This window comes from Vombatus ursinus, unplaced genomic scaffold, assembly GCF_900497805.2.
Source record: "Vombatus ursinus unplaced genomic scaffold, bare-nosed wombat genome assembly UNPS02014322.1, whole genome shotgun sequence".
Classification (NCBI taxonomy): Eukaryota; Metazoa; Chordata; class Mammalia; order Diprotodontia; family Vombatidae; genus Vombatus; species Vombatus ursinus.
The window spans coordinates 123,097-143,399 of record NW_020954100.1 but is presented as its reverse complement, the minus strand read 5'-3'; the positions used below and the strand labels follow the sequence as shown (position 1 = coordinate 143,399).

Below are 20,303 nucleotides of genomic sequence, written 5' to 3'. Positions count from 1 at the left end.
AGAGAGAGAGAGAGAGAGAGAGAGAGAGAGAGAGAGAGAGAGAGAGAAGGGAAACTCTTTAAGAGGAGATTGTCTCATTTTTATCTTTTTATCTCTAGCACCCAAGCAGTGTGTGACACATAGTAGAGACTTAACAAATGCTTGTTCAATAAGTGAATAAAATGGTATAGCAGAAGCCAGATTGCAAGGTCCTTGAGGAAACAATATGTGTTGAGAAAGTGGCAATATCATATGTATATATTTTTCAAGAAGTTTATGCATGAAAGGGAGGTATAAAATCCTAGAGAGGATGACCTCGGATTTGTACAGGTTTTTTTTTTTCCCCAATCTCTCTCAGGGTCTACCTAAGTGTTAGGCATATAGTAGGTTCTCAAGAAATGCTTCATGAGTTAAACTGAGAAGAACTGTGCACATGTGTGTACTGTGTCTGTGATATCTCATTCCATCCAAACTCTATTATCTCATCTGATAAAACAAACTCTTTGAAGGCAGAAACAGTTTTACTTTTGTCTTTGTATTTCTGCTCTCATGTATTTTTATCTTTTGGTATGGTGGATAAGACCAGCTTTAAGACAGGTTGGCAAGAGATCTGACTAAGCAAAGTCATTCTAAGGGCATTTAAGAATGAAAATGGAAAAGGACAACAAATAGAAGAAAAATGGGAAAAGATCTGCAAAAATTACTATATCAAATTGTCTTCGGTATTAGGGCCTAAAATCATGATTCTGGATGTTCTTAAAGGAGAGGTAGGAAAAGCACTAAAGAGAACATGACAGAAAAAGCAGTAAAATGTATGTATATACATACATGTGAAACATATATATATATGAAACATATACATATGAAAAAAAATTCTGTGCTAAGAAGAGATAATTATAACAACACTGAGGGATCATTAAGAAGGTGGGGAAAATACCAAAGACATAGAAAAAAATCTTAGTCCTTATAAATTTTTTTTAAAAAGGACATTGAGAAACCATTGACAACTACCTATTTGCTTCTACTCATATACAGAATTCTTATGAGTCACCTGAACATTAAACATATAAGGGCATTCTCCATAAGGGTTTTAGTAGGAAACAAACAAGCTTCTGAAAGTACCATTCAATAATACATCACATCTTTACTGCTTCAAAATTGACTAAAAGATATAGAGATATACAATCTCATTGTGCTTATTGTCTGCTGATTATGAAAAAAAATTAATTCGGTGGAGAAAAATCTCACCTTAATGGCTCTCTTCCAAAATGGTATCTCTCACCCACACATCTCAAAACATATTTGAGATTCTTCAAAATGCGTAACAAAATATAACCCCAACTAAGAACCCTTTAATCACGCACATCAGATGAAGTATCAAACAGATAGATGTATATTCAGAAATGGTGTTTGCCACTGTAATGGAGGAGATCCAGGACAGAGTAAGTTGACAAGGGTTTCTCTAGGGAGGCTTGTGAAGTCCTCCAGATGTTCCTGTTGAATGATGTTGAGATTGCATCAAGCAGAACATTTGCCTCCTGGAAGAGATCTGACCATGAATACAAGAAATACCAAACAGTAATGTCTATTGCCAAGATTATGACTTGTATTTGTTTGGAAAAATCTACGGCTCTTGCTCATCAGTATGGATTATAGGAAGAGAGGATGGGCTGGTTACGTGGTGAGGATGAGGAAAGAGTGGAATAGCTCAAGTGCTCCTTTGGCACCCTTACAATGTTAAGTGAATTTGAGGAAGGCCTCCAGAATGCTGAGTGGCCCTCTTGTGGTGAATTTATGGAAGTACATCGGAAAGAACAACACATGTTGGACCATCATGGATGGCTTATGATACTGGGGGGAACTTCCAACCTGGAGTTCATGTGTCCTTTTGAGTATTTATTATTTTGAGAATCTTCAGAGCTTGGCATAGTGCCTGTCAAATAATAGGCTCTCAATAAGTGCTTTTTGACTGGTTATTTGATTGACAATGTCAAATTACTATCATTTGTTTTGTGGACCCAATGTTCCTGGTGCTGTTCTTGGCCAACATGATTTTTTTTTTAAATCTCACAAGACTTTTTGTTAACTATTCCTAACTTCACTCTCTGAGCATTTTACAGAGATTTTTTCCATTGTTTTATATTTATGTTAAACTTGGTTAAATCTTTGGTTGATAAGGTTGTTTTTGGTTTTGTTTTTGTTTTTGTTTTTAGTGAGGCAATCGGGGTTAAGTGACTTGCCCAAGGTCACACAGCTAGTAAGTGTCAAGTGTTTGGTCTGAGGCCAGATATGAACTCAGGTCCTCCTGACTTCAGGGCTGGAGCTCTATCCACTGCACCACCTAGCTGCCCCTGATAAGATTTTTCAAAGATCATTTTAATGGTAAATAGATCTCTAGATAATGTTTTGGGATTTTGACACCAAAGGCTAGGAGCTTAGTTTCTTTTGTCCAAGGTTTATCATCAGGGAAGAGTTTCTCTGTTTAGGACAAGGTTGCATTTGCACACCTGCTTCTTAAAAGTTAAAAAATAATTTGCCATGCCACTGCTCCATTATGATTATCTCATTGTGTGTGTGTGTGTGTGTGTGTGTGTGTGTGTGTGTGTGTGTGTGTCTGTAGATCATGAGGTCACTAAAGTCAATCATGTAAGTCTTATGAATACAGCTGGTCAAAAAGAGAGGAGATTTCTTATTTGTGTGGTAGTGTTTCTAGAGTAGATAAAGATATTTCTCTTTTAATAATTTTGGTGCATATTCTACAGAATGCTAGATCTATATTGGCTCAGAACCAAAGTTTATTCACAGAAAGTGGATTGAGATGGGCACATTTGGGATGGGGAGTAGAGAGGGAGAGGGAAGGTGGTATAAAAGTTGAAAGGTTTAATGCTTTCTGGTGAAAAGAGAGGATACTGTGGGCTTTTGGAAAGTCAAAACATATTCACTGAATATCCATGGTTCAAGCCACTTGACTGGTGCCTTATGATAGCATCACCTGGTGACCAAATTATGTAATATGCTTGCTGGTTAATTAATTAACTGACACTATGCTGTTGTGTAGGTTGCAGAAATCAGAGGAATGAACTAGGGTGGATTATTATTACAGAGCTACCAACTGAAAAAATAGCCCATTCCATCTGCCACATTTTTCTTTTCTTTTTTTTTATTAAAATAATTTCCTGGTATACCCTGTTCTGTTTTATAATAAAGAAAATAAATTAATCAAAAGTGACAATCTAAAGTGACATGCAACATTTTGTCCTTAGAGTCCTCTGTTTTTCTACCAAAAAAGACAAGTATGCTTCATCAATTGATCATTTGTTCCTTGAGTTTGAGATTGATTATTACTTTTTACATAACTCCTAAATATTGTTGAGCATCACAAAGAGATTGCATTTATCTGAGAGATGTTGTGGGTTGTATCTATCAATAATAACTGCATTAGAAAGTAAAACAAATGAAATTTTAGAAATTTATTAATTCATTTGAATAATAAATCCATTAAATGTTAACATAAATAATTATTTTTATGAAAAATTAACTTTTCTAAAACAAATTTTTTTCAACTCTCCTTATTGTCTGGATTAATAGAAGACATCTGGATTCTCATATCTACTTCTGCCTTGAACCTGTTGTCATACATTGTTTTGGTTTAAGTACTTGGTTGAAGAAAATTTGGCCTAGCACACACACACACACACACACAGAGTTGGAAAAAGGAGGAGTACTGTTAGTCTTTTCAGATAATTGTAGCTATTCTTTAATACTACATCCAAACACAACAAATGGTAGTTTCTTAAAGATTGGTTGCAATGTGGAATTTGAAACCATATCAATAAACTTTTTGTGCTCTGTTACACTAAAATCCACTCCTGATTCAGCTTCCTGGGGCCAAATAGAAAAAGTCTAATCCCTCTGTGATATGAATCCTTCAAATATTTAAAGAGAGCTATCATGTCCCCTGAATATTCTTTTTTTTAGGCTAAACATCACCCGGTCTTTCTCCTTATATGACACGGCCTCATGGCCTTTCCCTATTCTTGGGGCCATCCCCTGGATCAAAATTCCTAGAGTACTGACAGGTTAAGGGTCACAGAAGCAGTATATGCCACAGTGTGGCCTTGGACCTAGGACTTCCTGGCTCCAGGCCAGATATCTATGCACTGTGCCAGACTATCTCTCATTCAGGTAACAATACATGTAATGATAATAGCTAACATTTGTATCATCAATATAGTTTGCAAGGTTTGCAAAATTATTTATGTATACTATCTCATTTGATTTTCACAACAACCCTGTGAAGTAGGTGCTATTATTATCCCCATTTTACATTATCCCCCCATGAGGAAACTGAGGCTGAGGAAACAGGCCACTGAAGTACCTTCCAGCTTTCAAATTTTGTGATTCTGAACTCTTCTTAAACCTATGCTTCAATTTTTTTGTTTGTTTTTTTTTGTTTTTGTTTTTGTTTTTTGGCTAGGCAATGGGGTTAAGTGATTTGCCTAGGGTCACACAGCTAGTAAGTGTTATGTATCTGAGGCCGGATCTGAACTCAGGTCCTCCTGAATCCAGGGCCAGTGCTCTATCCACTGCACCACCTAGCTGTCCTTAAACCTACTCTTTATCCTCCCTATAATATCTAGTCAGCTAGGTGGCACAATGGATAGAGTGCCAGACCTGAATTCAAGAAGACTCATCTTCCTGAGTTCAAATCTGGCCTCAGATACTTACTAGCTGTGTGACCCTGGCAAGTCACTTCACCCTATTTGCCTCAGTTTTTTCAACCATAAAATGAGCTGGAGAAGGAAATGGCAACCCACTCTAGTACCTTTGTGAAGAAAACCCCAAATTGGGTTATGAAGAGTTGGACGCAACTGAAAAATGACTGAATGGACTATCTAGTCCCTCCATTTCTCTCTGTTCTGCCTGTCCATCACTCATGTTGTGGTTTCACTTTCTCTCCTTTACTATCATGGGCCCATGATTGATGTGTTTAAATGTATATTATCAGGTAGTCATGGATCTCTTGCCCCTTAGTCTTATCAGTCATGTCACATCTTGACAAACAACAACCACGGGATACCCTCATCACTTGCTTACTCTGGCCTATTTACACATTGCTGGAAAAAAAAGTAATAAAATCATGCTAACTAGATCCACTACATATTTATGTTAACCTAATCCCATCTGAGCCTTCCCTTGTACGTGATCATCCTTCTATTGTTTGAGGAGGAATCATACTCTGCAAAGTGATTGTTAAGCCTCCTATATTCCACAGAACCCTCCCTCTTAGTAAAGGACCCTATCTCTTACCTAAGGAATCAAAGACATATGTTATGAGTTCCCTTTCTTCCTTTAATTTATAAAACTCTTCTACAACATTTTTTTTTTTGCTTTTTTGGTGAGGCAATCGGGGTTAAGTGACTTGCCCCGGGTCACACAGCTAGTAAGTGTCATGTGTCTGAGAGTGGATTTGAACTCACGTCCTCCTGACTCCAAGGCCAGAGCTCTATTCACTGTACCACCTAACTGCCCCTCTGCATCATCTTCTATTCTCCACTCTTTTATTTCAGTTATATAGGAAGAGGATGCCCTTTTTCAGAACAAGTTCTACCCCTCTATTTGTATACATGATCCAATCCACCTGCAGTTCCTCCAGGAATTTGTCCCTTTATTCATTCCTTCCCTCTTTATTGCACTTTCATTCTCTTACTGTGTACTAGCTCCATTCCCTACTGCCTATAAATAGCCTAGGTGTTTTCTATTCCTTAAAAAACAACAAAAATTCCTTCACTTGACCTTTCCATCCCCTCAAGATATAATCCTATATATTTTTTCCTTTCACAGTTAAACTTCTAGAAAAAGTTGTCTACATCACTGCCTTCATTTCTTAACCCCTTATAGCCTAGCTTCCACCTCTATTGTACAACTGAAAGTGCTCTGCTAATTTTAGTAATACTTTTAGTTCTAAACACAAAGGTCTATTGATCATGAACCTACTTGAATTTGCTGAAGTTTTTGAAATTGTTGATCACCTCCTCCTTCTGAATAATCTCTTCTCTTGTCTTCTGTGATGCTGCTCTCTCCTGGGTCTCCTCCTACCTGTATGACCATTACTTCTCAATGTCCTTTGCTGGATTTATCTATTAATTCAACAAGCATTTATTAATTGCCTGCTATATACAAGGCACTGTACTAAGTTCTGGAGATACAACACCAAAAAGTCATTGCTTACATTCTATTGGGTGGGAAAGAAATATGTAAATAATAAGCAAATATATTATTAGCAAAAAATTTGGTGGGGGAAGATACAAACAGCTGGAGGGATCACAAATGGCTTCACATAGGAGGTGGCATTTAGAGTTAGTTTTGAAGGATGCTAAGAATTCTATTATGTGGAGATGAGAAGCAAGTACGTTCTCTCATATGGAGAAACCTATATAAAAGCAGAGGGGAATGTTATGTATATTGAAAGCTGAATCCACCTGGAGCTATGATTATTGGAACTTGCTATTTAAGATCTCATGGGATTGTAACTGATATTATTTTGAGTCTGACTCCAGGTATGATCATCAAGAAATGCTGTTAAGTCAATGATCCATGATGTCAGTAACCTTATCAGGTTGATATCCATGAACTGCAGGTGGAGTTCTCATGGGAAAGGTTGGGAGAATGACTCATGGTATGGAATGAGGTACGACTATCTTGATTCAATTTCTTCAGCTTGACATTTCCTCTTGAATGGAAAATATTCCACCTGGCTGGAATATTTTAAGTCTGGCTCAATGCAATTGACTAACAACATGACTCTGTCCTGGGACTGACATCAAGATAGGGGGACTTTTCCATTTACTGTATAGCTATATCCCTCTTTTTTTCTTTTATGGTACATTTCTATAATCATGTTAGGCAACCAGTATAAACACAATATTAGATTTTTTAAGGAAATACTGGAATGCATCTGAGTTACTATAGTGAGATCTAGGCATAAGATTTGAGGTATTTAGCCTAGAATTTTAGCCCTTTCTATATTCTTAACAACTAAGTAAGTATTTAGCACTGTCATCTGTCTGTTACTAGTTACACGTATTTCTGTGTAAGTTAAGATCCTTTAATTTCTCACAATGGTATGGGGACAATAAGGCAATGATGTAAAGACTTGTGAAACCAGGATATAATTCTGTTATTTAGTGATGTTAATACCACAATTGTCTTAATTCTGTGTAAATGAAAAGAATAGCAGCACAATTAGTTATCTCAGATGTAGAATGCCTTATGGTCTATCTTTTAAATGGCTTAAAGAGACATAATAGTAATCTCCACTTAAAGAGAGGCCCACTTTTACTAGGAGTTATTCATTTGAACATGGCTAGAGGTTGAAAGTGTTTTATTATAAACAACTCATTTGATAAGTACTGTTCTTAAATCATATTTTTATACATTTCATCTTAACATTTCCTACAATTATTGTTAATATGGAGGCTTTTGAGAGAATTCGTTGGAGTCCATCTTCTTGTGAAAACTGTTCTGTTATTCATTCTTTAGCAGAATCTCATCTTCCTAATGGGGGAATGAATAATGCGAAGTATAAAAACTGGGTTCAGAGTTTTCTAATTTTTTAGTTTGTATTTGAGTTTCTTGGATATTTCAATATGACAAATGGCTAACCTAAAAATGTAAATTCTCTGGTCTAAAAAGTTCCACATTTGATTTTCTGATAATAGAGACATAAAGTTTGAGCTAACTTTCACTATTTGACCTGGTTATTGGCAAAGTAAATTTAAAATTGCCTTAAGACCAATTTTATAAGAGATTTTTTTTTTTGCAGAGAAAGGGATCTCTATAGTTGATCTGAACCAGAGAGGCCAGTCAGCTGGAAACTGCTCTGAGGCCACACCCAGACCAGAAAGCTGCTGTAGATATTTCCAGAGAACCAGACAGCTATATGAGATGAGACTTCAATGAAATGGACAGTTTTATTTATTTATTTTTTCACTGTTTACTTTTCCACTATGCACCTTTAATCTGTAAGGTTTGCTTATCAGAGGGGACTGCCCCCTTTGATCTTGTCAGTGCATCGATCAATCTTTCTCTCTTTCCCCCCTCACATTGTTTCCCATCATAAGCCCCTTAGTTAAGAACCCTTGATGAAATGTTTGTCATATCAGTTAATGATTCATGGAGGAGACTGCATCTCTCAATAGAATTAATTGGGAGAATAAGAGAAATAATTATTTTTCTCATATTAACAACTAACTATTGAATTATGACTAAGGTTTTCCCTTTCCTACTTCCTCATTCAGAAATCAGCCTCTGTAGATTATCCATCCAGCCTTTGAAGGTCAGCGCTAATGATAAGATGAAATCTTGGGCAGACACACCTCAAAGGGAAAACTCAGATCTGATCAAAAGGCAAAGAAATTCTAGTTTAGGTGAATTGGTGGATTCTATCCCATTGTGTTTTAGTCATATAGGTCTGAGTGGAAGTGGATTCCTCCTTTTGTCTAAGGGTGGCATGGGTATAGATAAGTCTCCTTGACTAAGACTGAGTGATCAGAGTCACATTCCCCCAGACCTTCATTAAAATAAACCCACCTCTCATGATAATATTCATTCTCTCATTACTTGTTAACCAATCAGAGTTTATTTCCACCCTCAGGAACACCTATTCATCCAAGAACATATAAAGGTTAAGTGGGTTCCATGAAGGGTCTTTGGTTTAGAAGAAATAGCTAAATGATCCTTTTATTGATTATCCACTAGTCTTGATTAATAAAATGATTGTTAATTACCCATAAACTATGTCTCTTGAACTTTTTGTGTCATAAAACCCAAGTCTTTCTAGCTTTGAGGCTGGATATCTGTCAGCCAGCAAGCATTTATGAAGTGCCTATTGTATGCTGTGCACTTCATTAAGGGCTGGGAATACAAAGAAAAAAAGTCTCTTTTTTTGAGGAGCTCACAGTCTAAAGCCAGATACAACACTCAAGCCACTATGTACAAACAAGATATATCCAGAATGAATCAGGGATAATTAGCAGAGGGAAGTCTCTAGTATTTAAGGGTATTGGGAAAGGCTTCTTGTAGTAAGTGAGATTTTATGTGAGACTCAAAAGAATTCAGGGAGGGCAAAAAATGGAGATGAGAAGACAGAGCATTCCATGCATGAAGGACAGTCAGTGAAAATGCTTAGTCAGGAAGTGTAATATTTTGTGCAATAAATATTAAGGAGACCACTGTCACTGGATTGCAAAGTGTATGTGTGTATACGTGTGTGTGTGTGAGTGTGTTTGTGTAGGTAAGGAATAAGATGCTATAGAAGACAAGAAAGGTAGAAAGAGACAGGTTATGAAGGACTTTAAAAGTTAAACGAGATTTTATATTTGTTCTTCCAGGTAATAGGGAGCTACTGGAGTATGAAAGTGACATGGTCAAACTTGCCTTTAGGAAGATCAGTCTGACAGCTGAGTATGGGATGAACTGGAGTGGAGAAAAACTTGAAGCAAGAAAATCAACAAGCAGGCTATTAGAGTAGTCTAGATGTGAGGTGATAAAAGCTTCTACCAGGGTGGTGACAGTGTCATAGGAGAGAAGATGTTATGAAAGTTCAATCAGTAGTACTTGGCAACATTTTGAATATGAGGGTTTAGACTTTGAGGAGTAAAGGATAATACATAAGTTGTGAACCTGGGTCACTGGGAGGATAGTGGTGTCCTCCAGAGTAATAGGAAAGTTAGGAAGAGGGGCACAGTTGGGGAGTAAATAAACTGAGTAAAATTGTGGACATGTTAAGTTTAAGATATCTGTGGAATATCCAATCTGTGGATCTGTGGAATCCAACATGTCCAACAGGCAGTGGGAGATATAAGGCCAGAGATCAAGAGAGACTTTAGGGCTGGATAAATAGATCTGAGAATCATTACTATTTTGATTATAATTGAATCCATAGGAAGTGATAAGATCACAAAGTAAAATAGAATGGATGGAGAAAAAGAGAGGAGGACCCAAGTTAGAGTTTTGGAAAACACCCATAATTAGATCTCTCTAGATCTTAAGAATCTTCTGCATAGAGATGATAATTGAATCCATAGAACTGATGAGATCACCGAGAGAGAGCTATAGAGATAAAAGATTTCCTGGAACAGACCCTTGTGTGATATCCACATTTAGTGAGTGGGAAGTCATGTGTGAAATTTAACAAAAAGGTAAATGGAAGCACATTTCTCTAAGCAAGGTAACATTTATTAATATGGTGGTATGTCTATTAATAAAAGGGTCAGTGGCTTGCCTCTTTTTATGCCAAAGACCCAGAACTGAAGAAAAAACTCATTTTTATAAGGGTAGAACAAAGCACAGCCAGCATCACAGTGGTGAGGGATCATGATTGATTACATTTTAAAAAGTGGGCATAACCCCCATGTGAGATGAAGACTATCTGTCTATATATCTAAGGAATGCTTAATGCTTATAAGTATTTTGGGTCTCAGATTCATCCTGAGGTCACTTATAAGGTATGAAGATTCATTGGTGACTGGAGGGTTAGATAAAACCACTTTTTAAATTCCTAAAGATGGGAAAAGGTCAGTTATTCCAGTTTCTCAAGGATAACACACAAACCTTGTAGGAAATGCTGAGATAATGCTTTATGAGAGTATTGAGAACAGAATTTTTCTTTAACTGTGGGGAAGCTTAAGCCTAGATAGAGACTGAACTTTTGCACACATGAGCTTCTTTACTCAGAGACAGAGAAGTGTCTTTAGAATACAGAACGTGGTTCCAAAATAAAATCACTTACAGAGTAAAATCAACTCTAAAATCAATATTAATTAGATATTAAGTGGGGATCTAGGAAAGGAAACAGGAGTGGCCATAAAGGTAGGAGGAGAACCAAAAGAGAGCAGTTTTAGGAAAATCCAGGGAGGAAGGGGTATGTAGAAGGAAAAGGTAGTTAATATTATTAAATGCTCCTTCCCCTAGGCATGATTGTCCTCCACAGTTCACTTCTGATCCCTTTTCTCTCTTCTCTTTACATTCTTTCTTTTAGTGACCTCAAATGCTCCCTTTGATTCAAGTATTAGCTTCATACAAATGATTCCAAAACCTATAAATCTCACCTAGATATCTCCTTACCTTCAGATCTACATTACCACGTGCCAGCTAGATATTTCCTCTTGGATGCCTCATAGGTATTCCAAATTCCCCATAATCTCACTACCCCTCCAAACATCTGTTGAGGGTCTCATTATCCTTTGTCACCCATGTTCATGATATCAGAGACATCCTTGTCATCCTTCTTCCTCAACCCATACCTCCACAACAGCTCTTATGTTTGTCTTTTTTCCACTCACCTTAGCTCAGGTGCTTATGACTTCTCACCTGAAATAGCATTCTTATTGCCTTTCCAATTTACAACTTCTTTTTTTTCTAATCTGTCTTCCACATGGTACTAAAATCATCCACCTAAGGGATAGGTCTGATTATTTCACTGTCATGTTTAGAAATCTGCAAACTTCTCTTTATAATACAATCTGACTCCAAGATATCTTTCCAAATGGATTTTCTATTTCTATCTTTGCTCTTTATCTATTAACCTCCAAAACATTCCCCTTACTACCTTAATGAGTTCCTACAGTTTGTCTCTCCACCTTAACTCCTGCCTTCATACTAGTGAACTTAAACTTACATAGTCATGGTCCATTCAAATATACTAACTTGCTAGTTCCCCAACTTATTCAGCTCCAATGACCTACTCCTCCACTCTAGTTGAGTTACTCACAGCAATAATCATATTCATGATTTGGTTGTCACTCACAAGTGTTCCTCTTCCATGTTCATAAACTCTGAAATTCCTTTATCTGTTCATAATCTTTATCATTCCATCTTTCCCATGCTTTAAAAACCCTCGAATAAAAAATAAAAAAACCCTCTAACCCTATTCTTTGCTTTTACCATGACCCTCAATCTCTCCACCCCTCAGGATATTCCCACACTATCACTTTTATACTACCTGTGCTCCCTTCCCTGTCTCAAATCCTTGGTGAGCCAGTTCAACTTTCCACTACCCTTTATTCTCTAATCCCTTGTCTCTTTGTCTAATCATCAATCATACCTTACCAAACTTCAGTCCTTGGCTACTATCAACCTTCTTTCCTCCTTCCCACCTACTACTGAATAGAACTAAAGGAAATCACTAAATTATGCTGATACAATCCACTACAAGTTTATTCTATCTAATCCACAATTGAGCTCTCACTACAGAAAGGCACCCATATGTCTCCTGAACCAATTTTCTAACCCACCACTAAAGTGACTGTTCTAAACTTTCTCTTCTCTCTTCAAACCTCTCCTAACACCTTCTCCTCCTGCCTTCTTGCCTGAGGTTCATGCATCATATAAAATTGAGGCTCTTCCTAATGTCTCCATTTTTCCTTATTCTCTTTTCACATTTTTTCCCAGACATCTTCATCCACTTTCTCCTCCTTTCATCTTGTATGAAAAATGGACCTTTCTATTTTCCAAGACTAATCCTTACATGGACCTTTGATCACATACTCTCTTATATTTTCCAGCAGATCAACCCACTATGATCTCCACTCACTTTCTTATCTTTCTGTATCTTCTGATTACTTCTCTGCTGCCTACAAGTGGGTTCATGACTCCTCCACCCCTAAAAACCCCTAGCTTGAACTTACTACCCCTGCTAGCCTTCATCCCATGTCTCTCCTCTGTTTCTCCTTCAGCAAGTCATTCACCATTGGTCTCTCCATTTCCTCTCTTCTTTCTCTTTTCTAAACCTTCTGCATTCCAGTTTCCGACCTCATCACTTGGGAAGCACTTGGGTAAAGATGGGTGGGAATCAATCCTTACCTTCTATCTCAAGAAACTGGAGCCCTTAGAATTCCAGCATCTGGATTAGAGTCACAGATATCCTTTATTTCTAAATCCCATTCACAAACTCTGTTTCAGTCAAAATGTTCTAATAACTGTTCCTCAAACTGAACATTCCATCCCCTGTCTCCATGCCTTCTCACTGGCTGTTACCTATGCCTAGAATGTACTGCTTCCTCTTCTGCACCTCCTAGAACCTTAGCTTCCTTCAAGGTAGCTCAGATGACATCTTCCACATAAAGATTTCCTTGATCTCTGCTTCCCACTAGTTTTTAGTGTGTTCTCTATCCTCAAATTACATTGCATTTCTCTATCTGTTTACATCTTGTTATCTGCAGTAGAAGGTAAACTTTTTCAGGAAAGAAAACATTTCTTTTGTGTTGTTTCTGTATCACCAGGATTTCATGGATTTCCTTACACAGAGAAAATATTCAGTAGATATTTGTGTAGTTGGTGATGAATACTTTGCTTCAAGTAGGTGTCCAATAAATTCACTGAATTTAATTCATGAGCTTTCAATGTAGAGAGAGATAGATTCTTTGCTACATATCACTTTCATGGCTTTACCTTTCTTTTTCAGCTGCTTTTCATCAAGTTGCATGTCTTGCAGATTAATACTGTCCCTGACTGTGTTGTCATCTTCTGGGAGAGCCATTATATTTTTTCTTTTTCCAAGAATTGGTTTTTGCCTACTGAAAGAAAAACCATCATTCATTATCAGTGTAATTATTGAATAGAACTTTCTTGTGATTGCATCATACATCCCTGGATCTGTCTATTAAGAATCCACATCAACAGGTACCTATTATATAGAAACTTGGTACAGTTTATGACATATTTTTGGTGACTCAAATTTACTGAAAAGAAATCACAAGCACTTTACACCAAATAGTAAATAGGAAGGCTATTCAGGAGAGGAATTTTACTCAAAAGAAAGAAAGAAAAAAGTAAAGTCAGTGGTTATTTTGGAAAGCCTTTTGCATATGTAAGAATTGAAATTTAGTATTGAAATATACTCAAAGCAAAAGAATACTGCATTGGGCTGTGCTTTTTTTTTTTCTTAGCATGTCTCAGAAAACAAGACACCTGAAAGCTAGAAAATATGTGCCATACCAAAACGTATAAAAAATGGTTGAAAAAACAGTGATAAATAGGTAAAGGGAATAAGCATTATTTTCTATGTGCTAGGCACTGTGCTAAATACATTACAAATATTAACTCATTTGATCTTTGCAATAACACTGTCAGGTAAATGTTGTTATTATTTCCATATTGTAGTTGAGGAAACTGAGGCAAACAGAAGTTAAGTGATTTGCCCAGGGTCACACAGCTAGTAAGTGTCTGAGACCAGACTTAAATGCAGGACTTCCTGATTCCAGGCCAAGCACTCTATCCACTGTGCTTTCAGCTGCCTGTCAGAGATGTGGAGATATTTCCATTTTACTCTGAGAAACATTCCATCTCTTGGCTCTGGACATTTTATCTCTCATTCCTGTAAAGCTCCTCCTCATCTTTGCCTACTGGCTTACCTGGCTTACTTTAAGTTCCAATAAAAGTCCCACTTTCTATAGGAAACCCTTACTACCCCTTCTCAATTTTAGTGTCTTTCTAGAGCACTGTCAACTATTTCCTATTTATCTGTATATAACATCTTTTTACATATTTGTTTTCTTGTCTCTCCCACTAGATTGTGAGCTCTTTCAGATCAGTGACTGTTTTTTGCCTCTTTTTGCATCCCCAGTGCTTAGCAGAGTGCCTAGGATATAATAAATGTTTATTGACTGATTGGCTGCCTACAGAAGGAAAATGAGATCTTACTGGCCAAAAAAATAAAGTCAGAGATCCTACTGGAAGATTATTTTGGCCAACTCCTGGAGAAGGCAGAGAAAATAGCCTGTAAGTGAAATAAACAAAATACCATAGGTAAAAAATGAGTTACTGACAAGTTTAGAGCCAGTCAGCCAGTATATGCTTTTGAGGAAACTTGTTAACCTTCAATTATGGAGTGTATATATGAAGAAGAAAGAAAGCACTGAAATTTATGACTCAAGTAGGGAAAGAGTCCAAAATTTTAAAAAATGTAATAACTGACATTTATATATGACTTTAAGTTTTGGGAAGTGCTTTATAAATATTATCTCATTTTATACTTACAATACTAACAACCCTATGAGGTGGGTGCTATTATTATCTCCATTTCACATGTGAGGAAACTGAGACACAGTGGGGTTAAGTGATTTGCCCTAAGTCACACAGCTAGGAAATGTCTGAGGCCAGATTTGAATTCAGATCTTCCTGGCACCAGGTCCAGTTCTGTATCCACTGGACTGTCTGGCTTCCTGTTTGAAATATGGAGACACTATTTTTTTTTATTCTGTCATGGCCAGATCATATTTGGCATATTATGTTGTTCTGTGAGCACCACTATGCAGTTGAGATGGTGACAAACTAGAGAATGTCTACAGCAGAGTTGACCACTCTTGTGAGGTCTGGAAACTGTATCACATAAAGAATAGTTGAGGAAACCACACATATTTGGTTTTGAGAAGAGAAGGTTTAGGGAAGAAAAATGAGAGTTGACTTCAATTATTTGAAGGGCTATCATATGCCAGAGAGAAGATATGTTCTGTGGTGGTCCAGAGTACAAAGATTACAATGACTGGTAGAAATTACAGTGATGCTGATTTTGGTTTAATATAAAGAGCAACTTCTTAATAAAGAAATTTCCAAATATTGAACAGGTTGCATTTTTAGTTTGTCAGTTACCTGCCATTGGAAGAGCTCCAACAGAGGTAGTTTGTAGGAGTGTTTTAGGAAAGAATAATGCACTGGCAAGGAGGTTAGGGTAACTAGGGTCTTTTTCATCTCTCAGGTTGAAATATTGTATGATCCTGTGATAAATATGAATCTTTTGGGGTTTTTAAAGTTATTACAAAACAGTAATTTTGTGTTAATTTAGAATTTCCCTTACTTTAGCTGCTTAAGTAGGGTTATTTATTTTTCTATAAAATCACTTAAAATCAATGGGTAAAAACCCAGCCTTGAGCAGATAAATGATATCTTGAATCTTGAGGAGAATGGCTTGTAGTTCCAGAACACACAACCATGATAAAAACCATCCCCTGGCATCAGAGTGAAATCACAGTGAAAGTGCTAATAGGGAATTAACCTTGTCCTTTGCTGGAATAGCAAACAAAAAGTCATTCTGGGACATAGATGTATCACACAACCTTCACATCACACACCCTTTGAAAGTACATTTCTTTCATTCTCAAATATGGAAGCAAAAAGAGGCAGCTTAGTGTGTTGGAAAGAATGCTTGAATCAGGGTAGACGATAGTTCAAATCCCACCTGTCACACTTAGTATCTATGTGGATGATGGTGACGATGATGGTGATGATGGTGATGATAATCACCACCTTACTCCTAAGATTGTTGTGAAGTTCAAATGAGATAACACGTAAAATGATTTGCAAACCTTAAAGTCCTGTTTAAATGCTAACTCTTACTATTACTAATTATATTACCATGGGGAAGTAACTCTGGGTCTCAATTTTCTTACCTATATATTGGGGATAATAATACTTGAATATTTATGTCAAAATGTATTTTGGGGGATCAAATAATATGAGGTGCTTTGTAAACCTTAAAGTGCTATATATATCACCAGTTAATAGTACTAATGACATTGTAGCTACTGTTACTGGAAGCAGTCTGATGTAGTGGTTAGAGAGTTGGTTTCAAGTGCTGTCCCTGATATATGTTGACTGAGTGACCCAGGGAAAGTCACTTAACCTCTCAGTGTCCTAGGCAAATCTCTAAGACTATACATTGAGAAGAGAAGAGAAGGTACTGACCTGAGTTGGTAAAAAAAAAAAAAAAAAGGAGTTTCCTTACCTGGAAGTTTCTTATACCAGTGAAGCCACAGGTTCAGGCCTTATTCCTATCTCTGAGTGTTAGAAATGACTCAAATAAAGCCATCAGATTTGAAGATAACACATTGGATGCCAGTCAAGATTCAAAAATACCTTGACAGGGTAGACAGGTCAAATAGAATAATATAAACATTTAATAGGGATATGTCATAAACTCAGATGATGAGGTTGTCAGTTACATGAAAAGAAAATCTTTCCCAAGTATAAGATCAGAGAGATAAGGCTACTCAAGTTCATTTCAAAAATGGATTTTAATGGATTGTGAGTCAATAGGATGCTGTAATAGCCAAAAATGCTAGTGCAAACATTGAAAGCCTTAAAGGGGGAATATTATACAGAACACAAGGAGTTCATAGTCCTATCATAACCTACTCAGATCAATCTACATTGGGAGCCATATTTTAGGACTGATGATGATCAGCTGGAGAATTTCCAGAGGAATGCAAGAAGGACATTGAGAGATCTCAAGACCATACTATCTGTGAATCAATGAAAGGACATGGGGATTTGTATTTTAGGTAGGAGAACACTTAGTACGGGGGTGACAGATATCTTCAAAAACTTGAGATACTCCCATAGGAGAGGGATTTGACTTGTGCTTTGTCCCAGAGGGCAGAACTATGCACAGACCTATGAATGGAAGAGGGGAGGAAGTTAGGAAGTTTCAGAGAGACACATTCAAACTCATTGTAAGGGAGAACTTAAAAATTAGAGCTAACACCAAACAGAATGGGCTTTAATTTTTATATTTTCTATACTTTTATTAAGATGTCACAGAAGTGATCAATTCTAGTACTTGACTTTTTTTTTTTATAACTTGGCAAAATTCCTTAAAGGAAACAAAATCCTATCTAACGCTTAGAGTAAGTGAGTGGACCAAATTAATAAGACATTCTTATGGGATGCTAGCAATTCCTTGATTTCAGATGTACAAAATGTCAAAGTTAGAAAGGATCTCAGAATTTCATGTGGCTCAGCCCATACCTCTAGAGAACCCATTATCAACAACTGGTAGCCAAGCTTCACTTAAAAGCTCCAATAATGAAGGATGCATCATTCTGTATATGGTACAGAGTCACTGTCTTTGGTGGATCTTTAGCAAGAATTACCAATAGAAGCAACATATTATCATGGATTTCAAGCTAAAAAGGACCTTAGAGGTTAGCTAGTCGATCCACTCATTTTACAGATGAGGAACAGAAACTCAGCAAGGTTAAGTGACTTGCTCAGAGTCACACAGGTGACAAGGATAAACCAAAGGCTTTTGACTTCAAAATAATAATAAGTAACATTTATATGGTCAGCTAGCTCATGCAGTGGATAGAGTTCTGGGCTGGTAGTCAGGAAGACTCATCTTCCTCAGATGCTTACTAACTGTGTGATCCTGAGTAAGTCACTTAATCTTTATTTGTCTCAATTTCCTCATCTGTAAAATGAACAGGAGAAGGAAATGGCAAACCACTCCAACATCTTTGCCAAAAAAAACTCAAAATTGGTCATGAAGAGTTGAATGTGACTGAAAAATCACTGAAAAGCAACATTTATAGAGTGTCTACTATGTGCCAGGAACTGTGCTAAGTGCTTTACAATTATAATATCTGATCTTCACAACAACCCTGGGAGGAAGGTGCTGTTATTATTCCCATTTTATAGTTGAAGAAACTGAGGCAAACAGAGATGAAGTGACTTGCCTTTGTAAGTGTCTGAGGCCAGACTTGAAACCCAGTTCTTCCAGACTTCAGGCCTGATGCTCTATCCTCAGCACCACCTATCTGCTTCTTCCATTCTATAATGCTAGCTTCAGATAGTACACTTGGGTAAAGGAGGAAGAGGTTACCTCAACTATGACACACGATTTCCCATATGTCTGGAAGTCACGACTTAAAAGTCTGAAAGTCCCTCTTTACCTAAGACCTGTAATTGAAAAGGTGCTTACACATGCTTTGAGGTGTATAAATGCGGACTCTTAAATGTCACCAACTGAAAATTAGCTTCTTCCCAGAAAGAACCTGTGGCATGTGGAGGAACACACAACAAAGTTCTCTCAAATACCCAAATCTCTCATACATTTCATAGTAGCCTAAAGATAATAAATAAAGAAAACACAGGTGCCAGGTGCACCTGCCTTTCACTTTTTTCCTTTCTTTTTTGCAGGTGAGGGTGGAGGTGGGGATGGGTTCCTCACATATATTTGGTGCTCAATGTTTGCTGTTGCTACTGATGATGGGCAGTGAGAAAGAGATAAGGAGATAAAGACGTGGAAAGACATAGAGAGAGACAGACAGACAGACATTGGATTCAATTAGGGAGGTTAGACTGAACTTGCAATGCTGAGTAGAATGGGTGAAGATGAGGTCTACAACATTCCAAGCAAGTCTTTCTACCTCAGCTCATGAACTGACAATCCATTCTAACACAAATTCTTAGATTCCTACCTGGGAAATTATAAAGTAGGCAGAGCTGTTCCTGTCTCCTCTCCAACTCCTTTTCTGAAACTTCTATTATTTCCTAACCTCCTTCCCTCACCCAAACTCCCCCTCAATACCATTATTAGTAATAAACATGGATTGAACATGTATAGGACCCACTACTAGGCATTCAGTGCCCACCTGTATTCATAATTCCTTGTGGCTATCAGATTCCTCCCACAGCCCCCTCCTCAATCAGGAGCGTCCTTTCCAACTCCTTTTACTCCTTTCCCCATGCCAATCAAAGTTCTAGTTCCCATGTGTTTGGTTAGGTATTGATCAGATTAAAATAATTCACAGTTGGGATAAATGATGGTAACTCTCCTAAGAGGCCTTGGACACTTTGGAAGAGAATACTTGGATAATAGGATGGTTGAATTTAGATCTGGGAGAAACTTTAGCAATCAACTCTTTCAACCCTCTCATTTTACAAATGAGGAAACTGAGATGAAGGGTGGTCAATCGGCTTGCTCAGGGTCACACAGGTAATACCTCTCTCAAAGAAATTCACTCAAAACTCTTTACCTACTCCCCAAGGATGGAAAGTACAAGGAATCAGCATTGCACTATCAATCCACCCCTCATCTTTACCAGAGGTCCTGTCCTGATCAAGGGCTTAGTAAAGCAGTCATTAATTGGAAGACAGCATGGGAAGGGGGAAACTAATTCCTATCATAAAAGATTAAAGACAAACCTGAGGGAGAATATAATTCTGATTCTTGTTCCTTCCGCACTGAAGACTTCCTCACCATCATACAGGGTTCTGGAGGCAAACAGATAGTCATGTGATACCCCAGATTTCATCAGAAATACTTTGGCCTTAACTCTTGAAAGTTAAAATTTTTCATTTTACTTTGTAGTTAATTTTTAACTTAATTCCAGTTTTTTTGACCGATGGACTGAGCTTTTATATTGATGCTTGGTTTTTGTTCTGATGATAATTATATCTCTAAATCAGTTAGTTAAGCACTTTTTTCATGTTGTGCTATCTTAATAAGTAATATTTACATAGTTCTTTAAGGTTTGCAAAGTGCT

The 20,303-nt window shown here is 37.2% G+C and overlaps 1 protein-coding gene across 2 annotated transcripts in view; it reads right to left on the bottom strand.

Moving 5' to 3' along the window:
- LOC114042249 (probable small intestine urate exporter) overlaps nt 1–20,026 on the bottom strand; it is a 55,717-nt gene extending 35,691 nt beyond the window's left edge. The window contains exons 1-2 of one of the 2 annotated variants that reach the window (XM_027860907.1): nt 19,963–20,026; nt 13,432–13,556 (exon numbers count right to left, since the gene is read on the bottom strand). In XM_027860907.1, the coding sequence (XP_027716708.1) occupies nt 13,432–13,519 (88 nt within the window). In that variant the 5' untranslated portion in view covers nt 13,520–13,556; nt 19,963–20,026. Of the gene's footprint in view, nt 1–5,976; nt 6,044–13,431; nt 13,557–19,962 lie in introns of those variants that run through there. The other variant, XM_027860908.1, reaches the window with a different exon arrangement.
- Nucleotides 20,027–20,303: the final 277 nt, after the last annotated feature.